We start from the raw sequence: 24,058 nt of genomic DNA, 5'->3' as shown, positions 1-24,058 counted from the left end.
AAATCTTACTGTGTGTGTGTGTGTGTGTGTGTGTGTGTGTGTGTGTGTGTATATATATATATATTTTTTTTAATCAAGAATTTCCCTGAATCACATCTTGGAAATCTTACTATGTGTGTGTGTGTGTGTGTGTGTGTATATATATATATATTTTTTAATCAAGAATTTCCAAGGGCTTATTGTTTTCCAATCTGAATATATGAGCACGAGTTGTTTAATGGATTTATTATTATGCTTATGTTGGATATTTAGTGTATTTTCAATCTTTTGCTATTATGGACAATACTGCAGGGAATGTGCCTGCTGCTGATACATCTTGGCATAGGCGGGAAAATACATATTTTACTATGAGAGGTTTCTAGAAGTATTGCATGAAAGGCAATATCCACTTGAAATTTAGTTGGATACCAACTAGTCTTGTTAAAAAGCAATGTGAATCTGGACTCCCACCATTCATGGTGTCCATTTGCCTATACTCGCAACAGACGATACTGCAGTCTTTTAAATACTTCCCAGCGAGGCAGCATCTCACTAGGCTTGAGTGTGCCTTTCTCCTAAGATGGTGGCGGTGCTTTTTCCTTTATATTTGTAGCAACTTTTTAAATTGATTCTTTTTGTCCTACTGTGTACCTTCCCCCCTCCCCCCATGGATTCTTGTAAAGTGTATAAAACCAAAGACATGAGTTATTTTTTTTAACTTTAAAAAGCAGTTTTATTTGCATACACTTCATACATCACACAACTCAATGACATGAGTTATTTCATATGCTGCAAAACAGCTAGAGATTTCGTCTTAGCAGTCATCCCCGGAACTTTTTTTGCCTTGCCAGTAGCTATTTGAATTATAAGCTTAGTCCTGAGTGTAAATAATCAAATTACATAGTGAAAGGTGTGTTGGTGTGTGCCACTGGGTCGATTCTAACACACGGAGACCCTGCAGGACAGAACAGTCATGCCCATAGGGCCTCGTGGGCAGTGATCTTTCTTGAAGGAGCCCAGGGGCACAGCAGTTATTAGACCGGCTGCTAATGGAAAAGCCGGCAGTTCGAAGCCACCACCCAGCTCTCTGCGTTGGAACCTCTTTGGGGACAGTCCTACCCTGTCCTATTGGTCCTCTATGAGGCAGAATCAACTGAATGGCAGTGGGGGAATCCTTTCTCCCATGGATCTGCTAGGTGGATTTGAACCTGTGACCTTCCCATTAGCACCTGAATGCATCCCCAGCCAGGACTCCCTAGGTGGGCCCCGGGGATTACAAGGAGGCACTATAGCAATAAATGATGAGTAGACCTAAATGACTGGTTCAGAGTCTAGAAAAAGCAGGTTGCGGGAGAGCAGATATGTCCCAGAGCGATTTCTGCCTCTCCTCCTGCAATGCTTTACGGGTGCTTTCCCTCCTTGGGGCATAAGGAGAGGGGATTGGGGCACAGTGTTTCTGGGCCCCAGAGCTCTACCGAGAAGTCTGGGGGGTGGGGTTGGGGGAGCAGCTCCACGGAGGCCTGTTCGTACACTTGTGACTGAGGAGAGCACCACAGACATTTGACAAAAGAAAGTCTGAAATCCTCCAGATCAGCATGGCAACCCTCAGGTTACCAGCTGGTTCCGGGGTCAAATCATCTACGTTCAAATGCCAACCTTGCTACTTACCAAATAGTAGCTGACACTGGGCAAGTTTCTTAACCTCCTCTCTCCTATGGCCGCTCATCTACAACACGGGGTTGTACTTTGCAGGGCAGCTGTGGCACTGGACGGTGATAATGCATCGGACATTCCATTTTCTGGCCTGGGGCTTAATTGTCGTCAGTACATATCAGCTAGGTATGACTTGGCGCGACACGCTACGTGTTAAGCTGCTCACCGCCAGGCCTGTCGCTGGGACCCATCAGCCGCCCCGTGGGAGAAAGATGAGGCTTTTTGCTTCAGAAAAGGGAGCACAGTCCCAGACACACACGGGGCCAGTCCTACTCTGTCCGCTCCGTTTGCTGTCAGTCAACATGGACTCCAGAGCAGGGAGTTGTGTTTGTCGTCCTTCTTTCTGTTCTGGAGATACAACTGATTGCTATGCGTGTTAAGATAATCTTGCTCTGAGATGCTTGGCAAGGAGGTAGAGGTTGTGCTTTGCATGAGGGATGGGTGTAGGGGGGATACTTAGAGACTGGGAGAAGGGGAGGGGCTGTCTGGTGCTGGAGGTGGGCATGATGTGTGCACAATGAGTGAAGTGGAGTTGACTTGTGGGCTCTTGGGAGATCTGATGGGGTAGGAGTGTTGGGACCACACTGGAGAAGGCCTACCAGGCTCGAGTTATGAATCTGAATTTGGGGTTCAAGGTGTCTTTATTCTTATCCATTTAGAGGTACAGAGACACTCCCCAGTGTCCTCCATACCCTCTCACACACATGGTCATATAGATATGTTTGCTTCTGGTTCCTTTACCCCCAGGTGGCCTAGTGGTTACGCGTTGGACTTCTCACCACAAGGTCAACAGTTCAAACCCACCAGCCGTGCCACGGGAGAAAAATGAGGCCTTCTACTCCCATAGAGAGTCGCAGTCTGCCCCACTGGGGCAGTTCTAACCTGTCCTATAGATCCAACTGGGAGTCGGATTCAACTCAATGGCAGCAAGTTTTGTGGACCAGAAACAATGACTTTTAAAGAAGCCAAAGGGCCAATGCTAAGGGTGAGAGTTACACTCCACAATTTATAGACTTGCAATGGCTAACTCTTCCCTTGCGCCCCACTCTCCCACCATGAGTAGGCAAGTCCATTTTGGCGTCTCACTGTTTTGTGTATGTCTGTTTGTTTTTATCTTAATTTAACTTTGTTGTTGTTGAGAATAAACACAGCAAAGGAGATAACACCTTTGCACCTTTTTAAAAGAGAAATAATCATGACAAGGAAAGAACCGCCCCACCCCCACCCCCCGCTGCCCCAAAGTGGGCAGAGGCGCAGCAATGAGTGCAGGACAGTTGCTGAGTCCACCTGACAGGTGCCAGGTCTCTCTTCCTGCTGCACCACGTAGAACGTACCCTTCACTGTCCCTCTACCTGTTGCCTGGCACAGTGGGGTCCACAGTGGATCCCTTCAACTAGTCTTCATTCAAAGGAGCTGGCACCTCAGGAAGGCCCGGAAGTCAAGGTTATTTCAGCAGGGATTTACTTATTAGCCTGGCTCTTGTCCAGGGCCTCCAGTGAGAGGTAAGGTGCTTCCTCCATCCCTCTTCCCAACACCCTGTTTAGGTCTTCCCCACCCTCCGGTCTGGGCTACATACCACAGCCGGCTTAATCCTCAAAGGCAGCTTTGTCAGGCCACTCCTCTGCTCAAAAACTCACGGAGCTCTTCACTGCCTGTCCTTAAGCCTACACTCTCCCGCCAAACCCAAAAGGGAGACACGCTCAAGGCTAACGCTGGGAAACCCAGAGACACAGGGAAGGGAAGGTGGCCCTGGTTTTAACCACCTCTTTCTGGAGCACACGCTTCTCAGGGCGTCTGGTTTGCTCTGTGGAAGCTCATCCAACCACCTCCCCGGGTTCTTTGTGTGCTTTGTTGTTGCCTCCGCAGGGGATGGGCATCCTTGTTACTGTCGGATCCAACCACATCATGTTGGTCTCTGTCCAGCTGCATCTCAGGCTGGTCCCCACCACCCTCACAGACTTCTCTCCCTCCCCCCCCCACTGCACCCCTACCAAATCGCTCCCCTGGCACCTCGGGGCTGCACCTACCCATTCAACAAGCGTGACTGCACATTTATCAGGAAAGGCCAGGTGGTGCAGTGAGTTCGGGTCGGGTTGGTCACCAAAGGCCAGTGGTTCAAACTCACCAGTTGCTTCTTGAGAGAAAAATGGCAAGTGTTTTCACGTCAAGCTCCACAGGATCTGAAACCCCATGGGGCAAGTTCTCATCGGTATCGGGACAGAATCTACTCGATGACAGTGGGGTGTGCCAGGGAGGGCAGAGATTGTGAAGTTTAAGGGGGCAAGCTCTGGAATCATCCCAACTGGTTTTGATTCCTCGTTCTGCCCCCACACGTTTCCTGCACCCCACGAGCCAAACTCACATAAGGTAATACCTCACATCACAGTGATGATGAGCCTGCAAATGATCTCATGCAGGTACATGCCTCAAACAGTGCCAGGCACATAGTAAGTGTTCAGTGAACACGAGCATCATTCGCTGCGGTTTTGCGCCGCGCTATTCTAGGCGGGGGCTGGGGCAGAGCGAGGGTGAGCAGGACCAGGGACAAGGAGGCAGCCAAGGCCCCTGCTTCCATGGAGCAAATGTTAGACATCACAGGAGCCTTGGTGGCCTAGTGGCTATGTGTTGAGCTGCTAACCAGGGGGTCAGTAGTTTGAAACCACCAGGTGCTATGCCGGAGAAAGACGATGTTTTCTGCCCCCGTGAAAAGTGACCATCTCAGAGACCCACAGAGCATCTACTTTGCCCTGTAGGTTTGCTGTGGGTCGGAATCAACTCTATGGCAGTGAGTTTTGAGGGGGTTGGGGGTTTTGTTTTTTAATTAAGTTTACCAAAGAACCCTAGGGGTGCTGTCAGGTAGGTGTGAGATTGTGACCTGCAGAGTTGGCAGTTCAAACCCACCAGCTGCCCCACTGGAGAAAAATGAGGCTATCTGCTCCCATCAATATTTGCCGCCTTGGAAAACCCTATATAGGATTGCTATGCGTTGGAATCAACTTCATGGCAAGAGGTTTTTTTTTATTATTATTATTGTATTAAATGCCCTGTAGAAAATGGAAGCAATTGACGTGCTCTGCTGCTGACAGATTGGAGATATGTGTCCACCCAGAAGTGCCTTGGAAGAAAGGCCTGGTCATCTGCTTCCCCCAAAATCAACCCTTGAAAATCCTATCGATGGGACAATTTCACTCCGACCCACATGGGGTTGTCATGAATAAAAACGGACTTGATGGCCATTCATTTTCAGTTGTGGTGGCAAGTGACCATAAGGTGGCGTGGGGCATCATAGTGCGCAGAAAAGCCCCTGTGTGGTGTCTCCCTCTGAGCCGAGGCCCCACAAGGAGAGATGGAGCTGCCTGGAGAGCAAGGCTGTCTCAGGATTGGTCTCTCACAGCCCTGGAGCTGCACGCCTCGGAACGCATTTCGGGCAGACGCCTGTTTTAATGTCTCTGATTTTTAAGGCTGATAATACACCAGGATGTACTCTGATCCCTTTCTATCCTTGTCTTTATATTCGTTAAACAAGCAGCAGGCGTCATGTGGTCGGGCTTACTCGCCTCTTGCTCAAGTCATTAACTCCAGTGGGACGGTGGCCAAGATCAGAAGGCCTTTGTGGGTGCTGACGTGCTTTCACTAATTGACTCTGCTGCCTTTCCTGCTTTGTTGAGCCTTTTCCTGATCCTCTTGGCTCTCTTTCCCTGGGAGGCACTCCCTTTGCATCTCTGAAGTGACTCTCTGACACGAAAAGTGTCTCAGTGAGCTAAATGCATGATTCCATTAAGTGGAGCAACACTCAAACACCCGAATTTCTGATGGAAAATGAGTCTTCTGGCGCGGCAACTATGGGCATGGAATAAAAGACTCCTTCCTTCTTCCTCCTCTTTCCTTCCCAAGTCAAGAATCTGCTCCGGGTGAAGGAAGAACGATGTTGGCGACCCTGCAGAACTATGCTTTCAGCCAGAAGAAGGCTGGCCCACGTCAGGTGACAGGAGGCCTCCGTGTACCTGGCTCCGTGTCTTTTAGGTTGGCAGGGCCATTGAGAGAGAGTGTGTGCCGACTTTCCGCGAGGCGCAGTCGGTCCTGGAATGAAAGCTTCAGCCCCTCTACTTGAGAACACACAAGGGGCACCAACGGGGCCTAGGGAGTGACTTTTAGAAAAGACAAAAAATCAAAACACCAAGCCATGAGTCTATTCCACCAACTCATGGGGACCCCAAGTATGTCAGCCTCCAACTTGCTCCACAGCGTTTCCAGGAAGGCGATGACCTTTCAAAAGCAGACCCGAGGGCCTGCTTCTTTTCTGAGGCCCCTCTGGGTGGACTAGAATTTTCAAACTTTTGGCTGGTAGGTGGGCGCTTAACCGTTTGCTAGAAGGTAGACACACTAGTCCGTGCCTAACTTGGACCAGGGATGAGCAGAAATTCTAGACCAAATTACGGAATGGACGGATGGTTAGAACTTAGGAAAGAGCACAGAGATGACCAAGAGACTGCAGCTTTGTTGGGAACCAGTCAGCATAACCCTCCTTTCTGTTTTAGGGAAGGTTAGGGTTAAAAGTTAAGGCCAAGGGCCCTCTGCGGATGCCCTACTTCAGTCAGATGCTTGACAACCATGTGGAAAAGATGCAAATATATGGAATCTGGACTTGATCTAAGAGAGTAAAAGAAACTTTAAAACCTAGTCCAGTTTCCTCGTTCAAAGAATAAGATACGTCCCAGCTAGCTGAATAACCACTCCAAAGAGTATTTTCTGATGGTCTAGATCACTGGTCGGCAAACCACGGCTCGCCAGTCAAGTGTGGACCTTCCGGTAGGTAGTTGGCTCTGAAGTAGAAGTGAACATTTTTAGAGGCTATTATTCAGATGATGATGAATTCATTTGTTTATAAAAAGACATTGATGACTCTCAAATAATTTTTAAACTGCTGAGAGTGTGAGGGACAGGATTGGCTCTGTGTCTCAAATGAAAGGAAGACAGATCAGATGACAGTCTGCTGATAACTGACTTAAGCCCCAAAGCTTTGAACCATCTACTAGGTACACGAACGGAGGTGTGGGAGAAAGTTTAAAGCTCACAGACGATGAGCTAAAGCGTTTGGTGAAATGCTTCAGATTCAAAAAGGTCCGTGTGAGCGGGAAAGACAGGCTCAAAATGAACTCACTTAGCCCCAAACCAGAGGGAAGCTGTGTGGAAAGCGCCACGCCCCCAAAGCATACAGCTGGCCTGGGAGGCAGCCCGAGCTGCTCTCTCCGAGACACGGGCCAGCAGCAGCCTAGGACACGGCATTAGGACACTTGAGAACCACTGTCCTAGGGGAGAGTCCTCATGGAGCTTAATCGGGTGCTAAGGGTTGGGCAGCTAACCGCCAGGGTGGTGGGTCAAACTCACCAGCTGTTCTTCTGGAGAAAGAGAGGCTGGCTTCTTTCATAGAGCTTTGTGAGACTTGGGAATCTTAAGGAACAGTTGTGCTCTGTCCTACACGGGCACCATGAGTCAGAATCGACTCGAAGGCAGCGGGTCTAATTATATCAAGCGCAGCGTAAACAATGACAGCAGGATAGCAAATGCAATTAAAAAAATTATTCCTGCTGCTAACTTTCCGGTTGCTGTTGGGTTAAGTCTGGCTCATGGCGACCCCACGTGTGTCAGAGTACAGCTGTGCTCCATAGCGTTTTCAATGGCTGAGTTTTCAGAAGTAGATCAGGCCTTCCTAGATGAGGCACCTCCGGATAGATTTGAATTCCTAACCGTTCAATTAGCAGCAACATTGGGGAACTGTTCGCACCACTCAGATACCTTACTAAAACCAAACAACAACAAAACATTGCTAGTGAGTGGATGCTGACTCACAGTGCCCCAGTGGGCACAGCAGAACTGCCCCTGTGGGTTTCCAAGGCTGTGAATCTCGAGAGAAGCAGACTGCTACATCTCTCTGCCCTGGAGTGGCTGGTGGGCTTGAGTTGTCCATCTGTCTGTTAGCAGTCGAGCTCTTTAACTGACAGCCCTGAGCCCCTCTTCTGTTTCTAGCACTGCACTAAGTGTTTCGTGTGTGTCCTTACATGATTCCCGTGAGAGAAGAATATCATAGTCCCCATTTTGAGGGCAGAAACATGAAGTGACTGTGCTCGGGATCTCAGCACTAAGGCAGTGGAGGCAGGGCTGTGTCATTCTAGAGCAGAGTTTCCTAAAGTGGGTGGCAGCCCCCCAGAGGACACTGGGTGTAGAAAGTGTCAAAGCTCCTTAGGGGAGTTTCATGGAGGGTCTGCTCTGAGCTGTCACCCATAGTCTGGGATAAAGTGCAGGCGTCTGCTCTTCAGCATCCCCTGGGCTGCTCCCAGAGACAGACAGAACTTTCTACCCCCCCCCCCTAAAGAGTTACAGTCTCGCAAATGCATCAGGGCAGTTCTACCTGGTCCCGTGGACTCACTATGGGTCAGCGTTGATTAGATGGCAGCGAGTTTGGGTTTGGGGGTTTGGATAGGCTGCAGTGGCTCCCTCCCACCAGGGGGTGCTATCGCCCACTTGGGGAACCACTCCTCTAGAGCCTGCTTTCTTGTCCACAGAGTTCTAGTGGGTTTGGGGCCACACTCTAGGGCCGCCGTTCTCAATCTTCCTCATGCTGCCACCCTTTCATAGAGTTCCTCGTGTGGTGGTGACCCCCCAACCATCACATTATTTTCGTTGCTACTTCATCACTGTCATTTTTGCTACAGTTATGAATCAGGCGACCCCTGTGAAAGGGTCATTCAACCCCCAAAGGGGGGGGGGTGACCCACAGGTTGAGAACCGCTGCTCTAGGGGCTCCCTCTCTCTATCTGCAGCACAGCTGGGGACCAACATAAAGGCTGTAGGAGCCTGCCCCCATCCCTCATATGCAAATGCAAGGATGTTTGTTGTTGTTTGGGTTGTGCCTTGTCGCTGAGGTCCCAGCCTCCTGTTACCTCAATAACTTAACTCACAGAAATCCCAATGTGCGCATTACCACAGCAGCGGTCTCCAAGAGTAACTTTTAGAGAGAAGTCCAACAGAAATGGTTCCGAGTATGCTGCGGCACTCCATTTTGGTCACCTGGTGACACTCGGCTTCCTGCGACCCCTGCTCCTGGAGCATCGGTTGGCGGGGAGTTGAACCTGGCCACCTGTCGGATCTGTCCGTGGAGGTCTTGTGGCGGAGATGCTGAGGGGCTTCAGCAGAGCTTCCAGGGCCTAGCATCTAGGCGAGGACAAACTGGGCAAGAAAAGACTAGCGATCTATTCCAAAGTAAATCAGCCAGAGAAACGGCTACAGACCACAACTGTCGGATCCGCGATCCATTGTGGGGATGGGGCAAAACTAGGCAGCGTTTCACTTTGAGTCAGGGGCCGACTGGCTGGCAGTTCACCACGGCTGTGAGCGCCGTGGCCAGTGGCTGTAAGTGCGGGTGCGGAGGTTACCGAGTCTCAGTCGTGAGCCAGGGGCTGCTGGCTTGTCCACTGAGGCTGAGTCCTGGTCTTAGAGGGGAGCACGGCAGGAGGACCAAGAGCAGGGAAGGGGTCTGACCCAAGGCAGCCCAGACCCATCCGGGGACTCCTGAGACCCGGAGCAGTAGCTGGCAAGAGCCTAACCTGCTCTCCCCGCTGCTGGCAGCGTTGGAGCTCATCTCGGTGGACCTGCAGAGCCGCAGGAACAACAAGGAACACCACACCCGGGAGATGGGCCTGAAGCGGCTCGTCGTGCGCCGGGGCCAGGCCTTCACCATCACCCTGACCTTCAACAGGAGCTTCCCGCTCCAGGCCGACACCACCTTCGTGGCCGAGACTGGTGAGTTTTACCCACCCCCACCCCACCCTCGAGGCCCCGTGCTTTTTTGCTTTTGGGCCATCTCCGCGAGCTGAGAAGGCATGGGAATAACCCAAATCCAAACCCATTGCCATGGAGGCGTTTCGAACTCGTGACGTGCGTCAGAGTAGAACTGCGCTCCACCGGGGTTTCAGTGCCCGATCCCTAACCTCAGCGCCCTCCAGGCCCCCACGTAGATGGCTAGGCTTTCCTGCAGACGTGCCACTCGAACCACGAACCTTGTGGTGAGCCTTGAGCACATCAACCACCCTCACTACGCACGCCCTCCGTGGGAACAATGGCTGGCCTCCGATGCGTATCAAGCATGTGTTAAGATTTATCTTAGGGAAACTGTAAGGTAAGGCTTTCAGGTGGGTAGCAGCAGCATCCCCATTTGACAGATGAGAAAGCTGTGGCCCAGAGATCTTTTATGTCTTGCCCAAGGGTGCCTCGTGGCTGTAGAAGCCTTAGGCAGAAAGGTGTAACAAATGGTAAGAGAAAGGGCGGAGGTGGGGGGTTCCAGGCTCCCTGGAGTCACTCTGAAGATTTGTGAGTGTGGGGGATCTTGCTCCTTCACAGGACCAGAGCCCACAGAGCTACTGGGAACCCGCGCCACATTCTCACTCACCCAGGCCCAGCAGGGGAATGCCTGGAGTGCTTTTGACTTCACCCCAAACCGGAACTCGCTCCAGGTCTCCCTCTTCACACCAGCCAACGCCGTCATTGGCCCCTACACACTCAGGATCCAGCTCTCCCAGGGCGGAGGCCACAGAGTGACTTACCTGGTGGGGACTTTTTGCCTGCTGTTTAACCCTTGGAGTACAGGTAAGACTTGCTCTTGGGTTGTAATGCTCGCCCGAGCCACTGGGGGCGCTGTGACAGGCTTCTAGAGCCCAGAGGAGAAATTGCTGCGTCTGTGGGCAATGGAATATGCACATGTGATATCATGTCTTCACGGAAAACCTCTACAGAGGAAAAGGTTCCTTGTGCCATGGTAAATGAGATCAGTTAAAACCTGGCATGTGACATGAGCCTGGTGGGTCTAACTGTCCTAAATGTGGGTACGCAGGGGCCTCTGAGTTGGATCCACTCTGTCGCAATGAGTTTGTTTGGGGTTCTCTGATACAAAAAATGCTTCCAGACGTTTGTGGGAAAGTGGAATTAAAAGATAATGGAATATCTCCACGAACTTCTTGAAGTCCCCTCCTAGGTGCCTTAAAAAGAGAGTGACCCGACACGTGAACATCTAACCAGGTGGGTCTCAGGGAATTGGAAAGACAATTGCCACTGTCCCCTTCCACCCATCCGTATTTTTCAGCTGTCCACAGCAGGCCTGTCCCTCCCACAATCGGGTGGAAAGAAACATTATTATCTTAAAGGATGAATTGCACCGTGGCCTCTAGAAAAGCCCAGCGTGGCCTTTACAGGTGGCATTTCAATGAATTTCTGAGAAACCCACTGCTTCTTCCGTCTGTCAGCAAGACGCTGTTGTTACTGTGTTTTCACTTTACCGCTCTGCTTTGGTTTGGGTGCTGCGCCCTCCACTCCTGTCATCTATCCAGAGGATGACGTCTACATGCCCAGTGAGATCCTGCTGCGGGAGTACATCCTGATGGACTACGGCTTTGTTTACAAAGGTCACGAGAGATTCATCACCGCGTGGCCTTGGAACTATGGGCAGGTAACCATGTCACCCGGAGTGGGGTCTGGTGGGGGTGGGAGTGGGGGTGACCGCCCACTCTCTGAGGTTGCTTCTTAGACAACTCTGCTAGCTCATGAAGCTGCCAGCCAAAGTCAGGGTGTGAGGTGTGGGGCCGATGCCCCATCCAGGGAGAAGGAGGAGGGAGGAAGGAGAGGAGTCTTTACTTTGAACTTTTCATGATTTTACTCTGGAAATCTGAAAACATAGTGAAAGTAGGAAATAAAAACAAAGAAACACAGGAGCCAGTTGCCATCTCGTGGCTCTGCCTTGTGGTGACCCTGTGTGAAGAAGAGACAGGAGAACGGCTCCAACTGGGCTTCAAAGCCTTTCATGGCCGGCTCTTCTCCCAAGGAACTTCTGGGTGGGCTTCAGTGATCAAACTTTCAGGGTGTCGCCGAGTCGTTTGCTGTCCAGAACCCCCAATCAAAGCAGACAGGCTCTATGCACCCATCTCTTTGCTTCAAGACCCCCCAAACTAACCCCACTGCTGACATAAGCCCTCAGTGGCCATAGATCGGTATGGGAGCAGAAAGCCTCGTTTTTCTAACCTCAGAGAGGATGATGGGTCCATACTGCGAACTTGGCAGGTATCAGCCCACGAAGGAGGAAGCCACTACATCACCAGGGCTCCTGGTGACTGGTTTATCGTGCCTCTTGTTTCCATCATACCTGCAGTTTGCAATCTACACCCTGAGGGGCGATCCTGGCTCACTGCCTGGTTTTGTCTGACTCACAAGGCAAACATTGTCTTTGTATTTTAAAATTGTTGAAAAAGAATGTAAAACATTCTCTTCCATGGCATGGAAAAATGATGTGAACTCAAACTGTCGGCGTGCGTGGATAATGCTTCATGGAAACACAGCACTTGCGTGTGGCTGCTTCTAGGCCACAAAGGCCGAGGGGGCCAGTTGTGGCAGAGACCACATGGGCCACAAAGCCTCAACGACTCATGATCTAGTCTCTCTGCCCATCGTTCCCCACCCCTCACCACTGGGATTTTCTAAAAGCAAATCATGGCTATCAGGCCATGTAACTCAGCAGTACTTCAGAATACAGCTCAGAAAGCTAATGGTTCCTTCTGAAATGCCTCCCCACGACACAGGATCATAACTTGGAGGGAAAAAAAGAGCGACACATGTGTATACACTCTGAACTGCCCGCCATGCTCTGCGCGGTCTGTCGTCCACTCTGCCACCTCAGCGTGATTTACAGACACGAGGAGGGAAGAAGGAGGAGGAGGCAAAGCAAAGAGCCTTGCTGAGAAACATCACCTTTCCCCCGGTCTCTATTGGTGGCAACTGGTGCATTTTCAAGAGTGTGTGTGTGTGTGTGTGTGTGTGTGTGTGTGTGTGTGTGAGAGAGAGAGAGAGAGAGAGAGAGAGATTCAAACAAACACCAGTGCATCGGGTAGTCAAAGCAGTCATGATATATGTTGTGAACCTATGTTGTGACTACGGCAGGGGCCTACACTGCCTTCTCCAGTGTGCACAGCATCAGCTGGGCGCTCCCCTACCAGGAACTCCACATGCTTCCTCCTCTCCTCACATGCCTGGGCCTATACTTACCGTAGGCTCCTTCCTTCCTCCCCCAAGCCCTCCAGCTGGGAGAACGTCTAAGCCCCTTTCTCTGGCACCCACTGTGCTCCCAGACCCATGTCTCCTCCTGTCTAACCATTCTGCAAAGTCCAACCTTACTGGACCTGCTCAGCCAATAAGGATCTTTCATCTCTCCAAATTCTGTTTGCATTTTCATTCAGAGCCACCCAGTTCAACCTCTCAGAATCCCGAATCCACTACATTCCTAATTTGATATTGAAGCGTTTAGAGGGCAGCACCAAGGTGTCCACCAACAGATGACTGGATGGACCCCAAAAGCATGGTCTATGAATACACACCGTGGAATATTATTCAGCCACCAAGAGAAACCAAGTTATGGCATATGCTACAACATGGATGCACCTTGGTCATGCCACACTGAGAGAAAGACGTTGCAAGATGTCACTTATGTGACATAAGCTAATAGATGGGAATCGAACATTACTAGTGGTTACTGAGTATGGACGGGGTGGAGAAAGGGGAGTCTGCTCAGAGGGTACCGAGTTTATGTTCATGGCGGTGGCATGATTTGGATAGGAGAAATGGCTGTGCAGCTTGAAGAATACAGTCAGTGTTGAATCGACATATGCTTTGTGTGTATGATCTCACTATACACACACAGCCTGTGCTAGTGACTTGGGTTACACTTTGGGCTGCTGACTGCAAGGTCAGCAGTTTGAGTCCACCAGTCACACCAAGGGAGAAAGATGAGGCTTTGGCTCCCACAAGGATTTACAGCCTTGGGAATTCTACCCTTTCCTACAGGGTTGCTATGAGTTGGAATTCATTTGATGGCAGTGGGTTTGGTTTCGGTTTGGTTTGGCGTGGCTTGAAGTTTCAGCATGCTAGACCTTTATTACTCTGCTCTCCCCCATCACACCTCTGAAGTTTGAGGATGACATCCTAGACATCTGCTTTGAGATCCTGAACAAGAGCCTGTACTTCTTAAAGAACCCATCTAAAGACTACTCGCAGCGGAATGACGTGGTGTACGTCTGCAGGGTGGTGAGCGCCATGGTAAGGACGGGAGCCCCCTGCCCGGCTGGGGACAATCTGCGCTTCCTCCAGACACCGTGGACGCCCACCTCTCTGTCTTTTCAGATCAACAGCAATGATGACAATGGTGTGCTGCAGGGGAACTGGGGGGAGGATTACTCCAGGGGCGTCAGCCCCCTGGAGTGGAACGGCAGCGTGGCCATCCTGCGGCAGTGGTCCGCTCGGGGCGGGCAGCCTGTGCGCTATGGACAGTGCTGGGTCTTTGCGGCTGTTATGTGCACTGGTGAGTGAAGGGGTGATGGGCAGTAATCAGTCTCTCAGCTAATCCTCCCGAATACCCTTTGAGGTTGGGGCTGATGAGATCCTCACTTTCCAGGTAAGTAAACTTGTGGGGCGCTGGCATCCGGGAATGAACACTACTTGGTCCTGTATTGTTTGCCCAGGGAATGGAACACTATGACCCATAGGTTGTCACTGGCTGGTTGGGGAAGTTGATGCCACCAGACTCTTCTTTCTAGTCTGTCTTAGACTGGAAGCCCTTCCCAATCGCAGGCTTCCAATGATCGATACAATGGTGTGGGGGTGCCATCCAACATTCACGAGCAGGAAGGAGGATAATCATGGTAGCATCGGCCAATGCCAGTGCCAGTCCTCCGAGGCAGGGCTTGGTGAGTGGCATATCAATGTATCCTAGCTACAGGCAGGATTACTGGAGCAGAAACAGGGATATGATTGGGATATGGACCTTGTAGTAGACAGAGGAGCTTACAAGATTGGTCCAGGGGCCTTGTGTTAGTCTGGGTAGACTAGAGAAACAAATTCATAAACATGCATATGTATATAAGGGAGAGGTTTATTTTATTATTTTATTTTTAAACATTTTATTAGGGGCTCATACAACTCTTATCACAATCCATGCATATCCATACATCAATTGTATAAAGCACATCTGTACATTCTTTGCCCTAATCATTTTCTTTTTTTTTACTTTTCTTTTTTTTACATTTTATTAGGGGCTCATACAACTCTTAGCACAATCCACACTATACATACATAAATTGTATAAAGGACATCCGTACATTCTTTGTCCTAATCACTCTCAAAGCATTTGCTCTCCACTTAAGCCCTCTGCATCAGGTCCTCTTTTTTTTCCTCCACCCTCCCCGCTCCCCCATCCCTCATGAGCCCTTGATAATCCACAGATTGTTATTTTGTCATATCTTGCCCTATCCGGAGTCTCCCTTCCCCCCCTTCTCTGCCATCCATCTCCCAGGGAGAAGGTCACATGTGGATCCTTGTAATCATTTCCCCCTTTCCAACCCACTCACCCTCCACTCTCCCAGCCTCGCCCCTCACACCCCTGATCCTGAAGGTATCGTCCACCCTGGATTCCCTGTGCCTCCAGCTCCCATATGCACCAGTGTATAATCTCTGCCCTATCCAGTCCTGCAAGGTAGAATTCGGATCATGGTAGTTGGGGGGAGGAAGCATCCAGGATCTGGGGGAAAGCTGTGTTCTTCATCGGTACTACATCGCACCCTGACTGACCCGTCTCCTCTCCTAAACCCCTCTGTGAGGGGATCTCCAGTGGTCAACACTTGGGCCTTGGGTCTCCACTCTGCACTTCCCCCTTCATTCATATATATATGGAGAGGTTTATATACAAGAGGAATTGAACATTGAGAAAACATCCCAACCCATCCAGTCCAAGGCCATAAGTGTGATATTAGCCCACATGTCTGATACCAATCTATAAAATCCTCTTCAGTCTCACAAAACACATGCAATGAAGCCAAATTCAGGACGATCACAAGCCAGTGGGTAGAAAGTCTTTGGGTCCAGTGGCATTGTAAGAATCTCAGTGCTGGCAGGGGTCTCTCTGTGGCTTCTCGGGCTTCTGAGGTCTGGTTGCATCCATGTGGCTTGTCTTCTGCAATGTCTCCCAGGGAGTAGCAGAGAGAGAGAGAGGTGTCTTCCGCCTCCAAGGAGGAAGTCTCAGATTTCCCAGAATTCTCAGGAGAAGGTCATGCTCACATAGAAGTCTCACTGGCCATCTCCAGATTGACAGCCTAGACACCATCCCTACATTCTTAATCCTTAAACTGACACCAGATTTGGTGACCACCAAAGACCTCCCCAAGATAGTTAGGACAGGAATCATGATCATGCAATCCCTATATGGTGATTTCCAGGCAAGCTCCCAAAGGAGCCTGCTCTTCCCAAGCTGGTCAGGCAGGTATCAACCTTTCAAACGCACTGTCTGAGGACAGGACTATTGACATCCCTGTTTGGTTGATGTTTGGAGAGAATTCAATGGACGCTTAATTCACATGGGAACTCTGTTAATGGATTTTGGGCTTTCACTGACATCCTGAACCTTCTGAAAACTAACTAGGCGCTCAGAATTTGAACTCTAATGTAACTCCCTCTTCTGATCATGCATTTTATTACTTAAAATCCTTGGATCAACCCAGGCTGCTGTGCTCCTCCCATGTGGACTTAGCTGATGCCTTGACTACTTTTAGGTCTAGCAGAATCGCAAAACTGACCAATCTCCACTTTAGGGTTCCAAACGCCTCGTTTACTGCCCCTCCTACCCTGCAGGGGTGCCGTGTACCATATTTACATGATTTGCAAGCGACCGCTCCCGTGCATACCACGCTCACATTTATATCGCCTGCCCAGTCATTTGGTGCGAGTCGCCAAGGCTATAGCTACACTGTTGCAGGTGGGGGCTGTGCTTGAGGTGCGGTGGCTGGGAATCTAACCCCGGTCCATGGAAGGCAAGAGTTCTAGGATGGAATGCTGCCTGCAAGGAGCAATCCTACCATTACATGGTCACTGGAGGGAGAGACCCACGGCTCTAAAGCAGGAGGTCAGGAGGCTCCTCTCTGCTTCCTGCTGGAGCCTGTGGGCCCTCTGAGAGCCTGGACTCTGGGACAGGTGGGGGCAAGCTGGAGGGACAAGCAGACGCTGAGACAGCCTGATGCTGAGACACCCAGAGCAGAACTGGCAATCCTCAAAATGCTCTGCTGAGAGATTCTGGGGGAGTCACACGGAGACATTCGCGACTCTGCTGACTACTCCTCCCAGGGAACCAGTTGCCGGTGGGCAGTTCCTACTCACAGTGACCCTCTAGGCCAGCGGTTTTCAACCTGTGGGTCGCGACCCCTTGGGGGGGCGGGGAGGTTGAACAACCTTTAAACGGGGGTCATCTGATTCATAACAGTAGCAAAATTACAGTTATGAAGTAGCAACAAAAATAACTTTATGGTGGGGGGGGGTCACCACCACATGAGGGACTGTATGAAAGGGTCGCAGCATTAGGAAGGTTGAGAACCACTGCTCTAGGCGATGACATCCGTGGGATTGGTCATGCCTCCCCCTGGGGGACTCTTCCTGTAGCAGACCATGCAGAACACTCATGATGCATTTTAATCATAGAACAAAATATGACACACAGTTACACAGTGCTTGAATGTACAATCTATTACAGTATTGGAACACTAACAACAAACTCACTTTGTAAAATCTTTTTGTACTGAACCACAACATTATTTTATTACATTATTAGTAACCGAGTGGAAGCCTTTTAAATTTCTTCTCCTTCGTTCCCTTTAATCATGGCGTCATGCTCACAAAAGTTATTGGTAGACATTCACAACATACGATGATCACAATGTCCTAGTTGCAGCACCAGAAGAGTAGGCAAAATCTGCAACTATGAAAACTCTGAGACAGAAAAACACCAGCAACCAGCTCTAGCAGGAGCACCAGCAGGCGGCAGCAGGTGATTTAAAGCAACATTGTAATTGGGTCCCAGTGACAGCTCCTGCATCAGAAGTTTCAAAAAGTGAAATACACAGTATGGTGTTTTAGCTTTGTAGGTATGTTGATGCGTGTCAGCTGGGTTTACAAAACACGTTTCTGTTGTTATGACGAAGCACAGGCATAGTTTTGTTTAATAAGCACACATTTCTGCACGACACACTGAACGAAAACTTTACAGACAAAACGTTTTGGCAAAACCCCCTAGTGACGCCACTGCCTCTGGAACTGCCTCTGAGGGTGTCCCAGGCTCTGGTCAGAATGGACTCACACTCCACCGCTACTTCAGGGGCTTAGCCGCTGCACCGCCAGCGTTCTGGCTAAGTCTTAAGGAGCATCAGCGGTCTATGCCTCATCAGTGGTGCTCCGCCTTCCTCATGCCGCGACCCTTTCATATAGTCCCTCATGTGGTGGTGACCCCCAACCATACAATTATTTTCGTTGCTACTTCATCACTGTCATTTTGCTACTGTTATGAATCAGGCGGCCCCTGTGAAAGGATCTTTCAATCCCCAAATGACCCACAGGTTAATAACCGCTTCTCTCGTGCAAAGTTGTTGACTAGATGATCCGTGAAGAGGAGAAATAGGATACTGGGGCAGCCTGTCCCCCCTGCAAGGCCAGGTGCTGGGCGTCCATCTTTTTGTGTGTCCTAGGGCCTCACACGAAGGCGCTCTGGTGGAGCAGTGGTTATGCACAAGGTCACCAGTTCAAATCCTCCAGCCACCCACCGAAGTGTGGCAGCAGTCTGCCTCGGGAAAGGCCTGCAGCCTGGGGAGTCGGTGGGACAGTTCTGCGTGCCGTATCGGGGCGCTCTGAGTGAGAATGGTCAGTGCCTGCTACAATGGTGTCTACTGGTGGCATGCTGAACACAGGTGCCTGACCCGAGGCCCGGTTCCTTGTGCTTGTTGACCTGTCTTGAACAGGTTCACCTGAGGCAGACCTCCCTAAGACTTTTGTTCTGCACCACATTCAATTCTGGGCTTTATTTCACTTGTTCCTGGCAAGTGTGTGTGTGTGTGAGTTATGTGGTGTGTGTATGAGATGTCTGCTTTACAACGCTACCAGCTTTTGTGTGTGTGTGTGTGTGTTTTCTGTCTGTTTTACGACACTACCAGTTAGCTCAGGGCGGATTCTGACTCGGGTGACTCAGGAAATCTGTTTTTTAAAAGGCTTTGTCGCACCATTCTCTGAGTGCACAAGAGGGAGCTGCGGTCTTTTCGAAGATGGTCAGCCCCGGCTCACCTGCTCCTTCTCTGGTTTGTGGGTGATCTTTCTCCTTCCTCCCTCTCCGAATGTGAGCCACTCACTTTCTTGTTTCTTTGTTCTTTCCCCTCAAGCCCTGTTATTAAGTGCAATTCCAGATCTATACTTACAGAAGTTAAAATCATCTAGTCCAACTCTCTGTTTTATTTCGAGCTGAGGTCCAGAGAGTGTAAGCCATCTACCTGAAGTCCCACAGCTCCTCATAGGAGACTGGCCCCAGGATAGACTAAGGAGTTCGTTTTCATTTTTTAGTTATCAGATGTTTTAGGTGCTCTGCTTTGTATTGGAGTCATCCCAAATGATAAACTGACCTGTCACTGTTGATTTAAGTGTCTCTTAAATGGTTTCATTCTCCTTGTGGTATGGGGCCCATTGCAGGGCAGGTGGGCTCCTGGGCCCTGGGTTTCGGTGTGGGGCTTCAGGAATAAAGGAGTCATGGGTTTGGATCTGCAAAGAATGTTAGGTTTCTTTCTCTCATCTAACTTGAGAGTTTAAACGTATGCCCAGCTATTAAATGATAGAGTGTCTGGGTCTTAAAGGCTTGAAGTTAAACATGTGGCCATCTAGCAGGGAAGCAACAAAGCCCACATGGAAGAAACACACCAGCCGGTGTGATCATGAGGTGTCCGTGGGATCAGGGATCAGGCATCAGAAGACCAAAACCAAACAATCATACCGATGTGAATGAGGGGGGCCGTCTGGAGTAGAGACCCAAAGTCCATCTGTAGACAGACATTTCCTCATGGAAGGGTCACAACTTTCTTCTATTCTTTAAGACTTCCTCCCCACCCCCTCTATCATGACCCCAGCTCTGCCTTAGAAATCCGGCTAGACCAGAGCATGTGCGCTGGTACAGATAAGGACTCTTGACACACAGAATCCAGGACAGATAAACAGAAATGGGAGTAACGATACCACGAGGGTAGGTGGAAGCTGGGGAGAGAAGGGGGAGAAAGGTGGAACTGATCACAAGGATTGACGTATTAAACACCCCCTCCCTCAGGCGGACAAACAACAGAAACATGGGTAGTGTAAGGAGGTAGCGGATAGTGTAAGATATGAAAATAATAATAATTGATCATTTATCAAGGCTCATGAGGGTGGGAAGGTGAGGGAGGAAGGGAAAACAGAGGAGCTGATACCAAGGGCTCAAGTAGAAAGAAGATATTTTTAAAATGATGATGGCAACATATGTACAAATAAGAGCTGTAAGGGTCCCTGGTGAAATGAAGGGGAAAAAAGGATGCGCAGGAAATCAATGATTCTGCTTGAAATCAACCCAGTGGGTTTCCATCGGCTTCTTTCTCCTTAGTAATGAGATGCTTAGGTGTTCCCACCCGAGTCGTTTCCAACTTCCGGTCTGCGCACAACATGGACAAGAACCTCACCATAGACACCTACTATGACCAAAATGCCGAGATGCTGCCGACTGAGAGACGAGACAAAATATGGTAAGCGGCGTGGTCTTGAGCCAGGTCTCTGCCCTACCCCAGGTCAGGGAGGGAAACTTTGACCTCGTTCTCTGGCTCTCTGTACCTTGCTGCTGTTGCTTAAAGAATGAGTCACCAAACCGGGAGGTTTGGCTCTGGTTAGCCAGATCACCAAATCAGTCACTTCAAAGACAAGTAGCAGGTCACACAACGAAGCTAGTGACCAAGTGAGCACAGAGCTCACATCTGTGTTCTTCCTTCTCCATGTCTTTCTGTTTGTGCCATTTCTCTAGTTCCCCTGCCAGTAGCCAGACTGCATCGCTCCCTGTCTCTCTTGACTTCCTCTCTGTCTCGGACCCTCAGAGTGAGAGAGAGAGAGAGAGAGAGAGAGAGAGAGAGAGAGAGAGAGAGAGAGAGAGAGAGAGAGAGAGAGAGAGAGAGAGAGAGAGAGAGAGAGAGGAGAGGAAGAAGAAGAAGAAGAAGAAGAAGAAGAGTTTCCCTTTCTCTCCTCTCCTCTCCTCTCCTCTCCTCTCCTTTCCTCTCCTCTCCTCCCCTCCCCTCCCCTTCCTTTCACTCCACTCCCCCCAAATCTGGTTTCCCGTCGTTCCCTTTCTAGCTAGTTTCTACATAAGCCCTTTGAGTGACACACAAGGGTTCAAACCAGTTCAGTCAGGACCAATGAGGTGAAATCAGAACAGATGGCACTTCTAAAATTTGGATGACATGGAATGGCACCTGGAATGTACGAAATGACTAACCGTGCCCTGGACTGAGACTCCGAAGCGGCGTAGGGAGCCCCTTTAGAAGCCTAATGAGGGGAGTGGATCATAACCAGGACCTCAGGGAGTGGCTCATTGCTCAGCGGCCGTCTTTGAAAGGGGCACCAGTGTTTCCCACTCTGCTGGTCAAGAGCTTTCGTTGCTATGCAACGTGCCTACTCCTGCCCTTGTTTGCTAGCCGAGCATCCATTCAGTTTTCTCTGTCCTGTTGACTGCTGCCGCTCATCCACATTCGACGCATTCAGCTCTGTTCCAGCCCCATGCTGTTGACTCTGTCTAAACTGGAGAGATCTGCTCAAAGTTGTGAACATAGGAGAACTAACTGCCCGTAAGGACCAGATGGGTTCAATAGCAAGATCGAGACATAGTCAATTAGGTCAATGTACTACAGCTCTGTTATTTCACTGAGGTTGATAGCCGTACAAGGGTTATGTAAAAGAAGATTCTCTTAGGACATACGCACTGAAGTATTTTGGGATAAGGGACCATGATGATTTCAACTTACTCTCAGATAATTCAGGGGGCAAAAAAAGGTCTACATCCCTATCGATATCAAAAGAAAGCAAATGATCGGCAGATGGGACAAACTGTAAGCCCCCCAGGTGAATTGGCAGAGGGTATTCTTTGTACTCATGCAACTTGATTGTCAGCTTGAATATATTTCAAGAGGAGGAAGCAGCGGTGAGGCAAGACACTCAGTGCAGGGCCTGCCCTGGAGAGCCCTCAGGGACTTTGAGCGCTTGGCTCTGTACTCCCTTCCACAGGAATTTCCATGTCTGGAACGAGTGCTGGATGATCCGGAGAGATCTCCCTCCGGGATACAATGGGTGGCAAGTTCTGGACCCCACTCCCCAGCAAACCAGCAGTGGTAAGAAGGGCACTGTAGAACGAGGGGCTGGGCTCCTTGGGGAGGCTGGGAAGGTGCTGGGCCGTGGGAGCAGGAATCCTTTCCCCTCTGCCCAGCAGGACACCTCATGCTTACCCCCACTGCCAGGCCCAGCTGCCCTTTCAGGCAGCAGCCTTGCTCCACAGCTTGTGTTCCCTCCACAGGGATGTTCTGTTGTGGCCCTGCCTCTGTGAAGGCCATCAGGGACGGGGAGGTCCACCTGGCCTATGACACTCCATTCGTGTTTGCCGAAGTGAACGCCGATGAGGTCATTTGGCTCTTTGGGGATGGCCAGGCCCAGGAAATCCTGGCTCACAACACCAGTTCCATTGGGAAGGAAATCAGCACCAAGCTGGTAGGGTCGGATCAGCGCCAGAACATCACCAGCACCTACAAGTATCCGGAAGGTGCCTGGGGCCCTGGAGGATTCTGGGGGGTGGGCTCCCCTTCTTGGTGCTGCTACCACCTAATCATCTCCTGTCTTCATAGCAAACTCACAGGAGGTTTATCACATCACCCCACAGGACGTCCCGTTAAATGAGAATTTCAGGAGCATTTAGATAAAGTAATAATTTTTTAAGGATAAGTCTGCCCTAAATATTGCATGGGCATACGTATACTTAAAAGTATTGCTTGTTTACCTGAAATTCACTTTTACACCTAGCTCTAAATGTGTCTGAAATATGGCATGCCATGTACTTATCCATGAGGGTGACTTAAAAATGGCCGGTTATAAATAAATGAGAAATATCCATTGTGTATCCAAAATGCAAATTTAACTGGTCATCTTGTGTTTTCTCTAGCAACCCCGTCCTAGGCTCACACCATGGTCCGTGGCACAGGGATGGTAGAAGGTAGGAGGTAGATGCAGAAAGATGGAAAATAGCCCTGGGCCTTTGGCAGGGAGTGGACGGCCTGGTGGAGAGGGCCATTCTGCCCAATCAAGGTTCTGCCATGTGCCAGCTGTATGACCTTGGACTGGCTCTTCCTCACTCCAGACCACCTCTTCTTCATCTGTATAGTCGAATGACACTAGTACTAGCTGCCCAGAGGGCTGTTGCCTGGGCTGAGTCAGTTAGTGCACAGACACCTCTTGGCTTTGTGCCCCCAGCACATAACGCCTGCTCCACAGACATTCCCTTGAGGAGAGATTTAGGTTAGGCCCGTGTATGTGCAGAAGCTCCCCAGTGCCAGAGCAGAAGCTCTATTTAAAAGCCTTGAGCATTTATTTAATAAATGTGGGCACGGATCGGGGAGAGGAGCCTTTGACTTTGCTTATAATGATGGTGATGCTGACAGCGACATTGAAGACAATATCATGCTGAGTGCTTTCTATTCAACAGTGTGTTTAACCTCATATTTTGTGGTGACCCTTTGAAGCAAGTCTGCATGTTTCCTGTGTTCTAGATGGCAGGCGAATGCCAAAAGATTAGGGAACTGTGATTCGTTAGAGCGACTCGGAACAGAGAGGCATCATACCTAATGCTGTATTGTCTCCCTAACTGCTTTTCATGTGGTCGGGGCTTTGGGAGGGGAGTCTGGAATGGCTATGAAGCAGGTGGCTTCATCGTCCGACTCCTCCCCGCTGATACCCCCTCCCTGGACCTGCTGTCCCCCAGGATCCCGTGAGGAGCGGTCTGTGTTCATGAAGGCCTCGCGGAGGATGCTGGGCTCAAGAAGGGCCTCGTCACCCTTCCTGGACCTGCTGGGGTCTGGGGACAAGGAGGACCAGCCGGCCCAGCTGCAGCTCCACCTGGCCAGGACACCCCAGTGGGGCCAGGACCTGTTGTTGACATTGCATGCCCGGAGGGTGCCAGGAAGAACCCACCCCCGGGGCCCCATCAGTCTGGTCCTGCACTTCTGCGCGCAGGCCCTACTGCATGGGGGACACACCCGGGAGCCGCTCTGGAGGCAACTGGTGCACTTGAACTTGGACTTCGGGCAGGGTGTGTATGAGGCAGGCCTGCGATGGCCCTTCAGGGAGGGGAGTTATGGGGACAAGAACATGGGGCAGGTCCAACATGGTTACCCAGAGATAACACCACACACACGCACACACACACACA

The 24,058-nt window shown here is 50.3% G+C and overlaps 1 protein-coding gene across 1 annotated transcript in view; it reads left to right on the top strand.

Annotated features, from left to right (window-relative positions):
* Positions 1-5,617: 5,617 nt before the first annotated feature.
* Positions 5,618-24,058, top strand: part of TGM7 (transglutaminase 7) — a 31,830-nt gene continuing 13,389 nt past the window's right edge. Inside the window, exons 1-10 of the mRNA XM_075532298.1 lie at positions 5,618-5,674; positions 9,267-9,492; positions 10,090-10,335; positions 11,073-11,191; positions 13,696-13,824; positions 13,909-14,086; positions 20,210-20,348; positions 21,871-21,974; positions 22,157-22,399; positions 23,612-23,938. Coding sequence (XP_075388413.1) covers positions 5,618-5,674; positions 9,267-9,492; positions 10,090-10,335; positions 11,073-11,191; positions 13,696-13,824; positions 13,909-14,086; positions 20,210-20,348; positions 21,871-21,974; positions 22,157-22,399; positions 23,612-23,938 — 1,768 coding nt within the window. The remainder of the gene's footprint in view (positions 5,675-9,266; positions 9,493-10,089; positions 10,336-11,072; positions 11,192-13,695; positions 13,825-13,908; positions 14,087-20,209; positions 20,349-21,870; positions 21,975-22,156; positions 22,400-23,611; positions 23,939-24,058) is intronic.

The sequence above is a fragment of the Tenrec ecaudatus genome, chromosome 14 (genome assembly GCF_050624435.1).
Source record: "Tenrec ecaudatus isolate mTenEca1 chromosome 14, mTenEca1.hap1, whole genome shotgun sequence".
Taxonomy (NCBI): Eukaryota; Metazoa; Chordata; class Mammalia; order Afrosoricida; family Tenrecidae; genus Tenrec; species Tenrec ecaudatus.
This window is presented reverse-complemented; position numbering and strand designations above follow the sequence as displayed.